The sequence below is a fragment of the Anolis sagrei genome, chromosome 11 (assembly GCF_037176765.1).
Source record: "Anolis sagrei isolate rAnoSag1 chromosome 11, rAnoSag1.mat, whole genome shotgun sequence".
Classification (NCBI taxonomy): Eukaryota; Metazoa; Chordata; class Lepidosauria; order Squamata; family Dactyloidae; genus Anolis; species Anolis sagrei.
The window spans coordinates 21,092,280-21,110,705 of record NC_090031.1 but is presented as its reverse complement, the minus strand read 5'-3'; the positions used below and the strand labels follow the sequence as shown (position 1 = coordinate 21,110,705).

Genomic DNA, 18,426 nt, shown 5'->3' with positions numbered 1-18,426 from the left:
CTGCCCCACATTTGTTATTTCCTCAGTATTAAGGTTTCCTTAAGAGCTGAAGTTCCCAATCTGTGGTCCATGGACCACCAGTCGTCCATAAGAATTAAATATGTTGCACTGCCTCACCATTACTACATCATTTCCTTGAAACCATGCGGCAATGAGAGCGACTGGTATCGCAAAACCCTCTTACAGTGACAACGCAATGTTGGGAGGGGATGTTGGGAGGGGAGAGGCTGATCACTCATGAAGGTTTACTACTACCACATCAGCTCTAGACTATCAAATATGGTTTTCTGTGAGAGAACAGATGATGACTACTGGGTGGAATATGTTCTATATTGGAAACTAGAGCTGATGTGGTCTATCCAATTCAATTTTCTGAATCACCACCCCAAATAACCAAACTGAATCTAAAGTTGACCAAAGACTCAGAAGATTCAGAACCAAGAGGGGTCCCTGGTCAAAATAGTCCCTGGTCAAAGCAGTCCCTGGACAAAGCGGTCCCTGGTTAAGTGGTATCTTCTTGAAGTAGTCCCTGGTCAAGTGGTCCCTCATCAAAGCGATCCCTGGTTAAGTGGTACCTTCTTGAAGTAGTCCCTGGTCAAGTGGTCCCTCATCAAAGCGATCCCTGGTTAAGTGGTACCTTCTTGAAGTAGTCCCTGGTCAAAGTGGTCCCTGGTCAGAGCAGTCCCTGGTTAAGTGTTAACTTAGAATCATAGAATCATGGAGTTGGAAGAGACCTCATGGGCCATCCAGTCCAAACCCCTGTGAAGAAGCAGGAATATTGCATTGAAAGCACCCCTGACAGATGGTTTAAAAACCTCCAAAGAAGGAGCCTCCACCATACTCTGGGGCAGAGAGTTCCACTGCTGAACGACTCTCACAGTCAGGAAGTTCTTCCTCATGTTCAGATGGAATCTCCTCTCTTGTAGTTTGAAGCCATTGTTCCACGTCCTAGTCTCCAGGGAAGCAGAAAACAAGCTTGCTCCCTCCTCCCTGTGGCTTCCTCTCACATATTTATACATGGCTATCATATCTCCTCTCAGCCTTCTCTTCTTCAGGCTAAACATGGCCAGCTCTTTAAGCTGCTCCTCATAGGGCTTGTTCTCCAGACCCTTGATCATTTTAGTCACCCTCCTCTGGACACACTCCAGCTTGTCAATATCTCTCTTCAATTGTGGTACCCAGAATTGGACACAATATTCCAGGTGTGGTCTAACCAAAGCAGAATAGAGGGGTAGCATTACTTCCTTAGATCTAGACACTATGCTCCTATTGATGCAGGCCAAAATCCCATTGGCTTTTTTTGCCGCTACATCACATTGTTGGCTCATGTTTAACTTGTTGTCCACGAGGACTCCAAGATCTTTCTCACATGTACTGCTATTGAGCCAGGCATTGTCCCCCATTCTGTATCTTTGCATTTCGTTTTTCCTGCCAAAGTGGAGTATCTTGCATTTGTCCCTGTTGAACTTCATTTTGTTAGTTTTGGCCCATCTCTCCAATCTGTCAAGATCGTTTTGAATCCTGCTCCTGTCCTCTGGAGTATTGGCTATCCCTCCCAATTTGGTGGCATCTGCAAACTTGATGATCATGCCTTCTAACCCTTCATCTAAGTCATTAAGTCTTGAAGTGGTCCCTGGTCAAGTGGTACCTGGTCAAAGCGGTCCCTGGTCAGAGTGGCCCCTGGTCAAGTGGTGCCTTCTTAAAGCGGTCCCTGGTCAAAGCGGTCCCTGGTCAAGTGGTCCCTGCCCAAAGTGGTCTCTGGTCAAGTGGCCCCTGATCAAAAAATGGTTGGGAACCACTGCTTTAGAGGCAGCATGTCCCTGTTTGCACTTTATACTGAAATAGCTCTGATCATAGAATCATAGAATCAAAGAGTTGGAAGAGACCTCATGGGCCATCCAGTCCAACCCCCTGCCAAGAAGCAGGAATATTGCATTCAAATCACCCCTGACAGATGGCCATCCAGCCTCTGTTTAAAAGCTTCCAAAGAAGGAGCCTCCACCACACGCCGGGGCAGAGAGTTCCACTGCTGAATGGCTCTCACACATCAAAAGACAGTTGCCCAGTAAGTGTTATATTATTATTATTATTATCATCATCGTCGTCGTCGTCGTCGTCGTCTTTATCATCATTGTATTACACACCTCTCCTGGCAAGTAATTAATCAACATTCAGAACCCCACTTGCAATCCTAAAGAAATGGTCTCATTTTGAATCATTAAGCATATTTTTTAACTACTGGGCTACTGTCTGAAAGCTCTCTTTCATAAAATCCCATTCAGAAAGGCATTCTCTGAACTAAAGCATCTGTCTGTTGCTTCCAGAGCACTAGGCACATGTCATGAATGTTTAGCTGGGGTTAAGCTTCCCTTTGACTTTGGTTTCTGTTAAGTTATATATTGATTGGAAAAAAATGATTTGAAATGCCTTTGCAAAATATGGTTTGGACTAAGTCTGTTCTGTGTTGTACCCTTTTGGAACAAGGCTACCCTTCTGTATGAAGGTGGCAACCAGGCCTTGCTTATAGCTCCCTTTATGGGCCCAGGAGGCAACATCCAGCTCAGTAGACTTAAGCCATGGTTTTACTGCACTCCTGGAATCTGAATTAAGAGAGTTAAGTGCAGTTAGTGCATGGTTTGGTTACTGTTGTTACAGCTTTACGCATTTTTAAATTGATCCCATCATATGTATTAACTCAAATTTAACTTGTCCCTATGCACCTATGCCTCAGCTATATGCCTCAAAATAAGAAGCGAATGAGTTTTAGATGTCTTTATTGTCTCCCTTTTTCATTTTTTTGCATTTCATCTCTTATAAAGGACCAGGACTTATCTATTACAGGACTCTGACTGGCAAGTCAAGCAAGGCAATACATATATAATACAGGCCTTTTTCTTTCCAGATGTTTAATGACAAAACTATTCATAATCAATACATAAAATACTGACATATTTTCATATATATATATTTGTGTGAAGAAAATTAAAAATGTAAATACAAAATAAGCACATTTCATTTAAAAACGATTATATTATTTGATAGAATTAGGCTTCTCTCCCCCCCCCCCCCCTTAATTCAGTAAGACATAGTTAGAATAAGTAGCAGCTTGGTTATCAAGACATAATTTTGTGCAGTCTTTTCATGTAGGAGTTGCGTTCTTTTTATGGTCACTTTTTGGACTCTTAAACGGGCATTTCTACTTGCATTTAAGACATGGCACACAAGCATTTATGTTCCCTCCACACTGGAATAACAAAGCAACTTATTCACTTCAGCACAAATCCATAGCCCATTTCTAGGGACACCACGGCAAGCATTACGACAAAGATCCAGCACCGCTCTGAAGCCGTTGCTTTGGAGGGTGCCCGAGGGTTAATTTTCTTGGTAGATTCCTCTCTCTTTACAGTAGTTGTGCTTTGAGGTCTCTTTGAATAGTTTGTAGGCATCCCGCCGGTGATACCCAAGGTCATTGGCGTGGTGGACAATCCTGCTAGGCCTATTGTGCTTGCATTCAGAGAGGATGTATCTTGAATGTAGATGGTGTGCCCGGCTGCAGCCGCTTCATAAGAACTGAGCTTCTCTGTGCTCAGCCCTTCCGGGTGCAAGGACAGCGGCCTGCCCGTGCTTGTGAACGCAATTGTTCGCCCAACAGTAGCGCTTAGACTGATGTCTTTCATTCTGAACTGTTGATGCACGAGTCTGGTTTGTTCAGTTGCCACCGGAGGCCCAGCTGTGTGCAACGCCTTCATTGCTTTCACAAGGAGGGGGTTCTCTGCCGTTGTGGGAGTTGGCAAGTACGTGGTGGCCTCAAAGGAGCACGGCGACCCCAGGACCATAGCGCTGGTTTCTTCCACCCATTTCTGGAGATAGGAGAGGGCTTCCTCGCTATCATCCCCACATGCCCAAGGGTTGTTGTAAAGGGTTATTAGTTGGAGTTGGACAAGCTGGTCAAAAGCTCCCTCAGGAATATAGGTGAACTTGTTGTTGTGCAGGTAAAACTTAGAAAGGTGCGTGAGCCTCATTAGTGTGCCTGGTAGTATTTGTGTCAAGAAGTTGTCGGATAGATCCACCGTTTCGGTGTTGTAAGGAATGTTGGTGGGGACAGTCCAGAGCTTGTTGCTACTAAGGTTGAGGAACCTGAGGCTGCTCATGGTGTTGTTAATGAGGACGGCCCTTTCCACCATGTTCCTGGAGACATCAAGGACTTTAAGGTTCCACTGGTATGCCGTGTCAAGCTTCTGAAGGACCCTGATGTTGTTGTATGCCGCATATATTTCCCACAGTGACCTGGGCAGGTGAGCTGGGAGGTTCTGGAGCCAATTGTGGGAAAGATCCAGGGTCCTCAAATTGGTGAACTTTGTCAGCTGGCGGTCGAGGTCCACCAAGTGGTTATGGGACAGGTTTAAATAGGTGATGTTATTCTGAAGTCCGTGGGGCAGCGTTGTCAGGTTTCCGCCAGAACAGTCCACATTCCTGTCATTTCCTGAGCATGAACACACAGAAGGACAAATCCCCTGAACGGCTGGTAGGATGAAGAGAAGAGCCAGGACACAGGGTGGCGCCTTCAAGACCCGGTTTTCCATGGTTGCCTGGAAGCAAATGCATACAGAAACACCCAAATTATTACACAGATTTCGAATGCGGTTCATAAGGCAGTTGGATAAATCTCAAGCAGAGATGCCTCGCCGATGGAAGCACATTTCAAGGAAAATCCCACACATACCTACATCACTGTGGCATAGACCTCATAGGTTCAAAAGCCCGCTTATTTACAAAGGCTCTCTTCATCCCACTGTCTCTGCTGTCTGGCAGAAAGAGGCTCATCTATTTCCACTTCCCTCCTCATCTCTTCCCCCCTCCCTTATGCCTTCAGCTCCCAATGGTAGCATTCTTCCTAAACGGCTGGTCTTGTCCAAATATTATACAATGTCTGCTTTCTGTTTACAGCAATCTGAATGCTGTGTTTATCTTTTGAATATTCTTCTTTCCTATTTTCTGTCTTTTATGAAGAATGATGCCCGTGGTGTGTGTTTGCATTACGGTGGAGGTATAGCTGGCGGCAATATCAGTCTTAAATCTCTGCAGTACTATAGCAGTTCTGTAAAAAGAAGCTATGTTGGATCAGAGACATAGATTTGGAAGAATGTCATGCCGTGGCAACCTACCTGAATCTCACCACAAACATTGCCCCCCTTCCTATAACACGACTCCCCTTTTTTGGAAGCATGGCAACAACATCTCCATCTCTAAAGCCAAAATTTAATGTCAGGATGAAATTGTCTTAGCAGCTACTGCAGCAGACCTCTGGTGCATGGAACTGCCAAGCGAAAGGCATCATTTTCTTCCTTCTGTGTCGTTTACTTTAAATACACAGACACACACAACCAACCATGGATATGGGATGAAGAGCATAGCATTATCCGGCTGTATAAAAGCAAATGGGGGTGGAGAGGGGGAGAAGACCTACTTACCCTATTCCCTACCGCAGCCTTAGTGCATCCTTTCCCTGGAAGATGGGAATGCAAAGGCCGGCTTGCTCTCGAAGGGAGCCACAGTTTGTCTGTGGGTTGTGCTTTGCCGCCTCAGCTGCATCGTACTGCCGTTTCCAGGGGTTCTGCAACCACCTGATCAGCGCTCGCTCCGTCGGAGGAGGACTGCAGAGCTGTCTTTTTGGTGCTGACTCAAATTTATTGCCAGGGGTGCAAACTCAACAGAACGGACTGCCTCCCTCTCTCTCCTCTCTCTCTCTCTTTTAAAGAGACCCGACTTCCCAAAGTTCTGTCTGTATGTTTCTTTCCTCCACCCTCCTCTTGGGACATAGCTCAGTGCATTAGGATGCAGCACACATACTTGAACTGTGCAAATAGCATCCAACCTCTGAGGCTTCTCTCTCTCTCTCTCTCTCTCTCTCATTTTTTGGCATTTTTTAGTTAGCTAGAAGGCTCCTTTGGTGTTTAGCAGTCTCCTCCTGCTCTCTGCCTTTGATTTGAACCACCTTTTCTTGCCCAAGAGCCTACTTCTGCATTCTTCAACTGCAGCGCTTAAACCTGCAGGGTTGTTAAAGAGGCATTTAAATCATACCGTTTCAAGGAAGCCCAAGGACTGCCTATACCAGCCCCCTGTCTTAGATAAGGTGCTTCTTATATTAATCCACCACTCACCCATGGATCAACCTGACCCCATCTAGATGGGTTAACCAGCTGATCCCTAACCCATTTAAAACACAGACATGTGCCTTTCATTTCAAGAACAGAGAAGCATCCCGAGCTCTGAAGATCACCTGGGAAGGAAACTCACTGGAGCATTGCCGCGCACCCAAATACCTGGGAGTCACTCTGGACCGTGCTCTTACCTACAAGAAGCACTGTCTGAACTTCAAGCAAAAAGTGGGTGCTAGAAACAATATCATACGAAAGCTGACTGGCACAACCTGGGGATCACAACCAGATACAGTGAAGACATCTGCCCTTGCGCTGTGCTACTCTGCTGCAGAGTATGCATGCCCAGTGTGGAACACATCTCACCATGTTAAAACAATGGATGTGGCTCTTAATGAGACATGCCGCATTATCACGGGGTGTCTGCACCCTACACCACTGGAGAAATTACACTGCTTAGCCGGCATTGCACCACCTGACATCTGCCAGGAGATAGCAGCCAATAGTGAAAGGACCAAGGCAGAGACATCTCCAGCTCATCCCCTGTTTGGATATCAGCCAGCACGCCAACGACTTAAATCTAGACATAGTTTTCTAAGATCTACAGAGACACTCGCTGGAACACCTCAGCAAGCGAGAATCCAAAAGTGGCAGGCCCAAACCTAGCACCTCAACCAATGGCTGATACCAAATGAGAGACTCCCTCCTGGGCACACAGAAGACTGGGCGACTTGGAAGGCACTGAACAGACTGCACTCTGGCACCACGAGATGCAGAGCCAACCTTCAGAAATGGGGCTACAAAGTGGAATCCTCGACATGCAAGTGTGGTGCCACTGACATGCAAGTGTGCAAACCACTGACCACCTGCTGCAATGCAACCTGAGCCCTGCCACATGCACAATGGAGGACCTTCTTGCAGCAACACCGGAAGCACTCCAAGTGGCCAGATACTGGTCAAAGGACATTTAACCAACTACCAAACTCACAAGTTGTGTAATTTTTTGTCTGTTTGCTTGTTCTGTTAGAAATGTAATATATAATGGACTGGTTGCTCTGACACGACAAATAAATAACCCCATCTATTATATGGTTCAGAAGAAGGTGATGCACAGAAGGATGCCTCCACTTGCTAATTCACTTCACTTCACTTTATTTCTTAATTAGCCGCTCTCCACAAGGTGCTCCGAGCGACTTACAATTTACACAACATAAAAACATTCAACAGTGACTATTTGGCAAATTAGATCTGATCACTTTACTTAAATGCACAACCAACAGCCAAGTCTTGAGCGCTTTTACAAAAGGTCGCAACTCCGACATTGCTCTAACGTATGGAGGCAATGAGTTCCACAGAATTGGAGCATAGGTCGAAAAAGCTCTACGCCTTGTATCTTCCAGGTGTACCTCCCTAGGGCCCGGTATGTGTAGGAGATTTTCTTGGGTAGATCGAGGTAACCACTGATGGAAAAAGGAATGAGGTGGTCCCTAAGATATAAAGGTCCTTGGCCATTTTGAGCTCTAAATGTCAGGATCAGTATTGAAGCATCCATATGGAAAATGAATGGCTGGAGCTTGGGGGTAGTGTGTGTGTGTGTGTGTGTGTGTGTTTGAATATAAGCTATTAAGAACTTCGGGTTTATTTTACACATTCACTAACTCCAGTCTTTACTTCAAACAGTGGCCATTTGAAGTAAAGCTATTTTGTGTTCTGCTTTGCCTTGGAGGTTGGACCTTTGCTGCTGATCTGTGGGTTCTTTCCGGACCTATTTAGCATTTCCTTACGTAACATTACTCCCGTAACTCTGGGCCCATCCCTTTTTACTGATGCCCTGTTCCATGCTGTGTAACATTAAACCAGTGGTTCCCAACTAGTGCTCTGTGGACCACCAGTAGTTCGCAAGACCGAAAATATGGTCCAAGGCCTCACCATTACTACATTGAAACCACACCACAGTGAGAGCAGTGGGTCTCACGAAATCCTCTTATAGTGCCAAGGCAAGAGGGATGTTGGACGGGAGGAGGCTGGACTATAATTTATTTGGTGATGGAGACTATAGTGTATTGACCTCAGCAGAGTAAAAAGTTCCCCATTCCCTTTAAAAGTTTTTTGGGTGGTACTGATGCTACACAACAGACTCTAAGACCAAGTGCCTTGCTGGATACTGGGTTGGAAAATCAAGAACTTACATCCCCAGCTCACGCCTAGAATTGAAACACAGGTATTTTTCACTTCTGATTGAGAGGAGTTGATTTTCCATTGCCTTCTAAACAATTACTGCACTGGAAAAGGAATCTGGGTTTGCATAATAATTTGGAAGAGCACATTCTAACAAAAAACAGACCCACTTTCACATGGAACCCATGGAAGCTTTGGGTAACCGAATTCTACCTCCTTCAAAACCCAAAAATCTTATAGTGCTGAGGCAACGGGGATGTCAACATAGGAGAGACTGACTACCCACAAAAGATTGCTACTACCACATCAGCTCTAGATGATTAAATATGGTTTTTTGTGGATGGGCAGATGGTAACTACTGAGTGGCTTATGTTCTATATCAGAAACTCGAGCTGATGTGGTCTATCCAATGCAATTTTCTGAATCAGCACCCCCAAATAACCAAACTGAATGTAAAGTTGACCAAAATCCAATTAATAATTCTTTTGGTACTAATGTTGGAGAGTAGTTCCTGGTCAGGTGGTGCCTGGTCAAAAAAACGTTGGGAACCTCTGCATTAAACCAACACATCTGTGGGATGGTCGATTTAAAATCTGGGGTTAATCCCAGTCACGAGTGGACCTTTGATGATGTAGTCTCTGGTGCTCCCCTCATCCATGCTTGACATCACAAGCCCCCAAGAGGCCAACTACCATTTTCTGCAAGGTACAGTGTTCCTCCTCAGAAGGAACATTGCTCCTATCCTATGGTATCAATAGGAGCATAGTATCTAGATCTAGGGAAGTAATGCTACCCCTCTATTCCGCTTTGGTTAGACCACACGTGGAATATTGTGTCCAATTCTGGGCACCACAATTCAAGAGAGATATTGACAAGCTGGAATGTGTCCAGAGGAGGGCGACTAAAATGATCAAGGGTCTTGAGAACAAGCCCTATGAGGAGCGGCTTAAGGAGCTGGGCATGTTTAGCCTGAAGAAGGCTGAGAGGAGATATGATAGCCATGTATAAATATGTGAGAGGAAGCCACAGGGAGGAGGGAGCAAGCTTGTTTTCTGCTTCCTTGGAGACTAGGACGCAATGGAACAATGTCTTCAAACTACAAGAGAGGAGAATCCATCTGAATATGAGGAAGAACTTCCTGACTGTGAGAGCCGTTCAGCAGTGGAACTCTCTGCCCCGGAGTGTGGTGGAGGCTCCTTCTTTGGAAGCTTTTAAACAGAGGCTGGATGGCCATCTGTCAGGGGTGATTTGAATGCAATATTCCTGCTTCTTGGCAGAATGGGGTTGGACTGGATGGCCCATGAGGTCTCTTCCAATTCTATGATTCTATGGTGGTAGCTGCTTATTGCAAGAAAGTTTGTTTAGAGGGCGTACCTAACCACTTCCTGAGAGTAAACATAGTCACCCATTTAATGATGGATTGTGCTTTTTAGCCTTAGGTTCTCTAGATGTTTTGGACTTCAAGTCAAGATTGCCTACCTCCATGGTTCTCAACCTGTGGGTCCCCAGGTGTTTTGGCCTACAATTCCCAGAAATCCCAGCCAGTTTACTAGCTGTTAGGATTTCTTGGAGTTGAAGGGGATCTGGGGATATACAGATTGAGAACCACTGCCCTACTTGATTAAATCAAAGAGGTAAGAAAAGAATTGAGGTGGTAGTTTGGGTCTTAAAGATGATGCCTCATTATCAAGATTAGGGATGGGGACTATATGCAACCCTCATGTTTACCAAGACTCCAGAGATGTCCTTAGGGAGACATAAGGCAATTTTGTCATGTTTTAGAGCTCAGTACTCACTTCCAAGTCATTTCCTGGTTATTGTTTTTAAAGCCTCACTGAGATATAGAGAGAATTGGAAGCATGGGGAGGACATTTTGGCCCTCCAAGGTCTCTTACCTTCACACAGCTGCTCTCCCAATCTAGCCTATGAGTGCCAAACTTGAAAAACATGCCCAAGTGTGCACCAAGTATGCAACCAGTCCCATTTCTGTGGTTTGACCCCTGCGGGCAATTATTCAGTCTTTTTGCTGCAGGACTTGGCAGGCAGGTGCCAGTGAGAAAATGCACACATTTCCACATCAGCCAAGGGCCGCACGATGAATGAGATGACCTTGGATGCACTGCAGTATCCCTCCCGTTTTGGAGTCTGTGGCAAACGTCCCATAAGTTGCCTGTGACTGCAGCCCTTCTCTCTCTGTATTGCACCATCCCTCCCGTCTATCAATGCAATGAAAATATGGAGTGCGACTCAGCATCTTGCTAAGGGCATCCTGTTCACCTGTGAACAGCTGAACAGGTTTGGAATGAATGGTTTCGTGGCTATACAATCTGGAGCCTGTGTATCTTGCTCGGTATTAAAGCAGATAATTAGGTTCTTTGTAATGGCCAGATACTGCTGGTAATAATTCCTCAGTCTTTAATGTTAAAACAAGATATGCTCAGACATATTATTGAGCCGTTATTAACATCCAGCTCCCCTCTCCTTCCAAGCATATATCATTTCCTCCATACAGCATTGAGGGCTGCTCCTTGTTTTACTTTTCTTGGCTGCCGTTGGCTCTGCATTGCTGAGATCTATTCTGCTGTATAGGGTTGCAATAAAAGGGTTCCTCGGTTTTTCGTTGCAACCCCAGGTTTTGTCCTCAGCTATCTCTGGAAGGTATGACTGACAGATGGGTGGAGGGAAGCCATTCCTTGGGAGTAAATGAGGACGCTGTGTGATATAATGCCTTCTGTTTCCAGTATTTAAGCAGCGAATGATACCACAGAAGGAGCCAGAATGGTGCTACCTGTGCCAAAGAGGGAGACAACAGTATAAGAGAATCCCCAGTTTGGCAAAAGTTTTTTTAAAAAACGATTTGCAAGAACTAGCACTGGAAAATTAGGTTTAAAACCCTGTTCATCATAGAAACTCACTGAGAGACACTGGGCAAGCCATGATCCTCAGCCTCAGAGGGAAGCAATGGCCAACCTCTTAAGAAACCCCTGTGATAGCTTTGCTTTGGGGTTGCCATCATTCAGAAATTACTTGAAGACACAAATCAGCAACATGGAATAATATAATAATAATAGTAACACTTTATTTATATTACGCCAATCTCCCCGAGGGGACTTGGAGCACATTACAGCATATAAACAGACGCAGGCAAACATTTAATGCCTTGTTACAGTGAAATACAATGAAACACAATTAACACAGACAGAGGCAAAGGCTTCTCCTTTCATTTCCGGCTCTGGAGGCAGTGTCTTTCATTTCCAAGCAGAGAAGTCTGTGTTGTTCGTAGGCACGTACTGGTTGTATGGCGTGACTGCATGGAGCGTCCTTTTGCCTTTCCCGCCAAGGCGTTACCTATTAATCTACTCACATTTGCATGTTTCATCATCATCATCATTTAATAACTTATTAATCGCCCTCCATTCGAGAATGCTCCAGGCGATTTACAGCTAAATTATAAAAGATAAAATACATACATACAAAAATTAAAAATCAACAGAGATCGAATGCTCTAGTAAAAAGCCAGGTCTTAAGTGCGAGAGTAAAAGGCCCTAAGTCACGCATGGCTCTCATGTAGGGCGGCAAGGAATTCCACAAGGCAGGGGCAGAAAGAGGAAATGCCCATCTGCGCCTGGTCCTTTCCAAGTGCACTTCTCTAGGACCCGGTATATGGAGTAAGTCATGTTGGGCTGGTCGTTGCGACCTCCGATGATGGGTGAAGGAGAGGCAGTCCCTAAGGTATGATGGACCCTGGCCGCAAAGAGTTTTAAAGTTCAGAACTAGCATCTTATACAGGCCACAGTACTCAGTTGGAAGCCAATGTAAATGTTGCAGCACTGGTGTTATATGGCATTTTATGGGCGTTCTTGTGGCTGCCGCATTCTGAACAATACGAAGCTTTTGGGTCGTAGACATCGGAAGGCCCACATACAGGGCGTTGCAATAGTCCAGCCTAGACGTGACCGTGGCATGGATGACAGTTTCCAGAGCCTCGTCAGCCTCGTTTCCAAACTGATAGGTTGGCAGGAGCTAGGGCTAACAGCAGGAGCTCACCCCGGTCCATGGATTTGAATTGCCAACCTTCAGGTCAGCAGTTCAATAGCACAAGGGTTTGACCCATTGCACCACCGTGGCTCCAGGCTTAGATGATGTTAAGAGAGGCACTTTGCACTGCAATATGTTGTCACACATCACCGTGTGTCGACACATTTACAAAATCCATAGGTGCTCAAGTCCCGTTATATACCAGGGCCTAGTAAAATGACATCCCTTCTATAAAATGGCAAAATCAAGGTTTGCGCTGTGGATTTAAAAAAAATATGTTCAAATTATGGATAGCTGAGTTGATGGATATAGAATCTGTAGCTACCGCGAGCCAGCTAATCTGTTTTTTCTCAAGCTACGTTTTATAGTTCTTTGGAGCATATAGAAGGGGTCAATTGAGCTGGGAAATTCTGTATGGTACATAAGCTCTGCTTCACAAACCCTCAATGATTTTGTTAAAAGTAATGCCTCTTTGTTTGTTTATTGTCTTTATTTTATATTTCATCTTTTCCTCAAGGCTGGGAGTCGAGGCAGCTTATGCATTTAAAAGATTACAATCCAAAAATTACAAAAGCAATATTAAATCAGATTAAGCTGTGAACCATATTAGAAACCTATTTTCTAAAAAGAATTTTTAGGAGAACAAGGAGGGAACCAGTATGGTATCCTTAGAGAGGGAGTTCTAAAATATAGGGACAGCCACTCAGAAGGCCCTTTCCCTTGACCCCAGTGCTGTATATGAAGGGCTTTTCTTCACATATTGTTGCACTCCAGGCCTGGAAACACCTATGGCCACCACACCACACAAGAGTCCAGAAATATAAGCAAACAGTTTATTGTAAAAACATATGAAAAGCATATATAAAAATCAGGAATAAGAAAGGAAGATAAATACTACAAAACGGTTTAGCAACAGGTAATAACCAAACAATATTCCAAATGTCTCATAAAGTTCCAGAAGTGATAAAGTCCAGTAACAGCCAGAAATCACAGATACAGCATAAGTCCACAATCAAGAAGGCATAACTAGTAAAACGTGAACAGGATCATAGAAAACGTCCAGGATATATATAAAATCCAAAATCAAAGCTTGACTTGAACCAGGAACAAGAGAACGCAGGCTTAGTTTCTCACTCCAATGTAGCATTGCCTGAACTGACCTTAAGGTAAGCAACTTGTTTAATAGACACCCATGAAATCATCCCTTTTCCTGTGAATTTCCTTCACAACTTTCCCCCATAATCCCTCTGCTCTGATTTTTAAACAAAGACCTTTGTTGATCTCTGTAGCTCAGTGGTTCTCAACCTAGGGTCCCCAGATGGTTTTGGCCTACAACTCCCAGAAACCCCAACTAGTTTACCAGCTGTTAGGGTTTCTGGGAGTTGAAGGCCAAAAACATCTCGGGGTTCCCAGGTTGAGAACCACTGCTGTAGCTACAGGTGGGCTCCCATGGGAACCGTCCTTATCACTCAGCTCTTCACTCGATTCCTTATCTGCTGTTGCTACTTCTGACTCCCCTGAATGCCTGAGCTGGTTTTCTCACAGAGAGAGCCATCATTTCTCAGACTTGAATTTCCCAGACTTAAGAGCCGATCACTTTGTGCCACGGGAAAGCTCACAATCCTCTCTACATCATCAGTTAAACCAGTGTTTCTCAACCTGGGGGTCGGGACCCCTGGAGGGGTCACGAGAGGGTTTCAGAAGGGTCGCCAAAGACCATTAGAAAATACATAAGAATCCCTTTGGCATAGTCGTTTGGGTTCACAGTGCTCTCTAGATGTAGGTGAACTACATTTCACCTAAATCACTGTCAGTTCATCCAAAATCCCTCCAGTATTTTCTGTTGATTATGGGGGTTCTGTGTGGGACGTTTGGCCCATTTCTATCGGTGGTGATTCAGAGCGCTCTTTGATTGTAGGTGAACTATAAATCCCAGCAACTAGTACAACTCCCAAATGTCAAGATCTATTTTCCCCAAACTCCACCAGGGTTCATATTTGGGCATACTGAGGATTCGTGCCAAGTTTGATCCAGATCCATCATTGTTTGCGTCCACAGTGCTCTCTGGATTTAGGCAAACTACAACTCCAAAACTCAAGGTCAATGCCTACCAAACTCTTCCAGTATTTTCTGTTGGTTATGGGAGTTCGGTGTGGCAAGTTTGGTTTAATTCCATCATTGGTGGAGTTCAGAATGATTGTAGGTGAACTATAAATCCCAGTAACTACAACTCCCAAATGACAAAATCAATTCTCCCTCCAACCCCACCAGTATTAAAATTTGGCATATTGGGTAAGGTAAGGTAAAAGTTTTCCCCTGACATTAAGTCCAGTCATGTCCAAGACTGGGGGTTGGTGCTCACTTTCTAGGCCGAAGAGCTGGTGTTGTCCATAGACACCTCCAAGGCCGACATGACTGCATGGAGCTCCGTTATTGGGTATTTGTTCCAAATTCGGTCTAGTGAATGAAAATTCATCTTGCATTTCAGATATTTTCATTATGATTCATAACAGTAACACAATTACTGTTAGGAAGTAGCAATGGTAATTATTTTATGGTTGGGGGTCACCACAATATGAGGTGCTGTATTAAGGGGTCACGGCATTAGGAAGGTTGAGAAACACTGAGTTAAACCATCAGCCTCTAGTGGGTGTTCTAAAACACATATCCCAACAATCACAAGATCCTTTATACAAATAAAATGCATTGAGTTTCTCTTGTAACCTTCTACTGGTGCCTGGCAAAATCTCTATTAATGTCGCTAAATAGCCAAGCACGTAAAAGTAGTTTATGAAAGCAAACTTAAATTATCTGAAGGTGAAGAAAGAAGAGCAGAATATGATCTGATTATCATATCTCCTTGCATGCAGCATAGGTGATTGGACATCTAGTTAAAAGAAAAGGAGACTGAATCTGAAGTACAGCTGTGCCTTCACGATCCAAAAGTACCAAATACAGAAGACACAGTCATTGATTTAACTCTGATTGGTGCTCAGGATCCAGTGCATAAGGCAGGTATTTCCAGTCGGCTTGGGAGAGGCAGCTGAAACATTTTTCACATAAGTCCAATTTCAATTTCAAAAGAGAGAACTTCTCAAAAGGGAAGAGATGATTGAAAAGAAAAGTTCAAGGGCAGGGCGGGAGAGTCAGCGCTCTTAATTGTGCTTCGATCAAAAAGCACTTAAAAGGAAACCTGGTTCAAACACCACGCTATGAGTTCGAAAGTCCAACTGAGATGATTCTGTGTTGATCATGATATGAAGGTTTCCCGTAAAAACAGTTTTGTGGTCCAAATGAAAACAAGAATCTCTTAAAAGGGCACAGAATCTAGTGTTGGTGTATATGCCATTATTCAGTCTAGCACTGAATAATACTTACTGTTTGTGCCCATCATGTGGCTTCCTTGAAGGCATTTGGTTAAGAATATGAGATGCCAGGTTAGATGGACCTGTTGACTTTGCAGGATTAATGTGGGCAGTGTGGTTTCTCTTTGCTTACAAAAGCAGTGAGCAGAAAAGCAGATTAGGTTCTTTGTTAAACACTTTGCCTTCTACAAAGGAGTCCAGGGTTCCGATTTAACAGTAAGGGACTCTGAATCAGTTCGATAAGAGTTCGTCTGGCGGTGGAGGCAGCAGTAATGCTTCACTTGGTGTTTGATAGGTGGCAACGGGAGGCATAGGATGGTGGATCTCAGCATATGGGTCAAGTGAAACAGACTCTGCTTGAGTGGGACCAAGGTTTCCATTGAGACCACCAAGCCAGTTGGGCGGAGGAGGCAGGTTAAGAGGCTCAGGGCTGTAAGCTTGAAGTGGAACGTCAACCATGTCACTTGGTTCTTCAGAGACCGCCGTTTGTTCGCTTGCTGACGAGCCCGAGTTCCCTGTTGCTGTAGGACCAGACTCCTCAGTGTCACATCTCGATGCAGTGTCCAGATCCTGCCTCGATTCAGACAAGGGGCCATCTGCGTTTTCCAGTAGCTGTGTCTCCTTGTTAAACTTCCATGGCAGGAGAGAGAGAACAGACACCCGCTTCAGGCCATTGGCCACTTCTTTGTCCGTCGCAACTTCTGGCACGTCTCCATCCGCAAAGGGGGAGCGACCAGCCCAGTGCGGAAGAGGCAAAGCTGCCTTCCTCCATCGCCTCCATAGGAAGATGCCAACAATAACGGCAATCATGATAATCAGGGTGACCCCAATTACTACTGCTGTTAATACGTGTTCGTTGTGAGATTTGGGCCCCTCTGTTATAGGCTGCTGGGGCTTCGCTGTGGACAATGGCCTGTTGTTTTTGGTGGAGCCTCTTGTTTGAGAGGAATGCATTTGGGTGGTGAAAATAGTGTCGACTTCTGTTACTCTGACTGTTGGAAGAGGAACGGGAGAGGAAGAGTTTGCAGCCCCCTTTGTCTTTGCAAAGATGGGGTTCCACCATATTTGCCCACAGAAGAAAATGAGGACAGTGGGATTGGTGTTCATTGTTGTCATCATGCTGGCGAACCCTTCTGTAGCATATAGAGAAGAAAACAGCGCTCTAAGTGTTGAATCTTAACTTCTGAAATAATGATAATGAACAATTAATTTTTTTTGGCATATAATAAAATAATAATAATTATAATATTTTTGTCTCAAAACACAAAAAAATCTACAATTTAAAACCTGAATTATAATAACTAAAATTTTATGCTCCTGTAGAAAAACTAATTTTAACCTAATTTTAATTTCTTGAATAATGATTTCTAGACTGCCTTTCAGGGCGTAATATTTATTATTTGTTATTTGTTATTTATAAAAAGTTATTTAGCCTATGCTTCATCCTAACATACCAAATTTACCATGCATATTAAAATTGCAGTGATAGGCAAAGTATAGTTCTGTATAAGCATGATATCATAGTATCATCAGTTTTACAAACACATACGCCCTATATGTTCATCTGGAAAGAAAACACTTCTGGTGCATGACAGTTCCACCCCTTTCAGTGGTAGGTCATATAGACCAGGACCTCAGGCATTGATAGTAATGCATTGGCAAGTCTATATGGCTGCAGGAGGTCCTTTCAGATGGGTCCCAAGGCTCTTGAACATGGCCTGTTTTCTGTCTCATTGCTGACCAGGCAGTGAGATAATAAGAACTGAAATAGCAGAGGAAATATTGACTCTCATATTTGACTCCCAGCATTGGTTCATAGCATGAGAGTTGACTTAAAAGAAGCAGATCAGGAACTTTAAACTGATGTAAGAGCAAAATGGCTCATCTCCATCACCTTGTACTGTAAATAGCTGACCTATTCCAGTCAATCTCTACAGAAGCCATAGAACAGTGTTTCCCAACCTGTGGTCTGTGGACTTCCAGTGGTCTGCAGGAACGAAAATATGGTCTGTACCACATGGCAACAATAGTGACTTGGTCTCATGAAACTCTCTTTAGTGCGGATGCAACGGGGATATTGGAAGGGGAGAGGCTGACTGCCCACGAAAGATTACTACTACTTCCACATCAGCTCTAGATGATTAAATAAGGCTTTCTGTGGGTGAGCTGATGTCGACTACTGGGTGGCATATGTTCTGTATCAGAAACTAGAGCTGATATAGTCTATCCAATGTAGTTTTCTGAATCAGCACCCCACATAACCAAACCAACTCTAAAATTGACCAAAAACTGATTTGTACCCCTTTTGGTACTATTGTTGGACAGTAATTCCTGGTCAAAAAAATTGACAGTTTCTGCCATAGAAGAACCTGTCTGAAAGAGGAGACCAGAAGAGTGGGCCATGGAGGAATATAATAAGCAACCCCACTATTTCCTTGGGGAAGACCTCAGGAAGGTCTTCAAATGGAGACTGGGTTGTTATTTTGGGGCAGTACTTAAGTTGCATGTTTTTGCATAGCAGCAGGGTGGACTAGTTGGCCCTTGAAATCCCTTCTTCCAATTCTGTGATTGTATACATGTGGCCTTGGCTCCCAGCTAACTCTATATGTAGCCCTCAAGCTATGAAAAGTGTTGTACCCTTGCAGATAGAATCCTGTAAATAGAGTTTTAAACATTAAAGAAGAATG

At 44.2% G+C, this 18,426-nt stretch overlaps 3 protein-coding genes across 5 annotated transcripts in view; 1 reads left to right on the top strand and 2 right to left on the bottom strand.

Moving 5' to 3' along the window:
- Nucleotides 1-18,426, top strand: part of NF1 (neurofibromin 1) — a 252,287-nt gene that overhangs the window by 145,124 nt on the left and 88,737 nt on the right. The gene's annotated exons all lie outside the window — the stretch shown is intronic.
- OMG (oligodendrocyte myelin glycoprotein) lies at nucleotides 2,758-5,865 on the bottom strand. Of its 2 annotated transcripts, none has more exons than XM_060757058.2 (2): nucleotides 5,472-5,865; nucleotides 2,758-4,589 (listed from the first exon to the last, which is right to left on the bottom strand). In XM_060757058.2, the coding sequence occupies exon 2, from the start codon at nucleotides 4,581-4,583 to the stop codon at nucleotides 3,267-3,269; it is 1,317 nt and encodes a 438-aa protein (XP_060613041.2). In that variant the 5' UTR covers nucleotides 4,584-4,589; nucleotides 5,472-5,865; the 3' UTR covers nucleotides 2,758-3,266. The 2 variants fall into 2 exon arrangements, with proteins under 2 accessions (XP_060613041.2, XP_060613042.2); XM_060757059.2 differs by lacking the exon at nucleotides 5,472-5,865 and adding an exon at nucleotides 4,724-4,818.
- On the bottom strand, nucleotides 12,759-16,919 carry EVI2B (ecotropic viral integration site 2B). The gene has a single exon (XM_060757060.2). The coding sequence runs from the start codon at nucleotides 16,856-16,858 to the stop codon at nucleotides 15,971-15,973; it is 888 nt and encodes a 295-aa protein (XP_060613043.2). The 5' UTR covers nucleotides 16,859-16,919; the 3' UTR covers nucleotides 12,759-15,970.

Excerpts from the sequence above, each read along its gene's own strand:
- OMG (XM_060757058.2), bottom strand. The coding sequence starts at position 4,583 with ATGGAAAACCGGGTCTTGAAGGCGCCACCCTGTGTCCTGGCTCTTCTC.
- EVI2B (XM_060757060.2), bottom strand. The coding sequence starts at position 16,858 with ATGATGACAACAATGAACACCAATCCCACTGTCCTCATTTTCTTCTGT.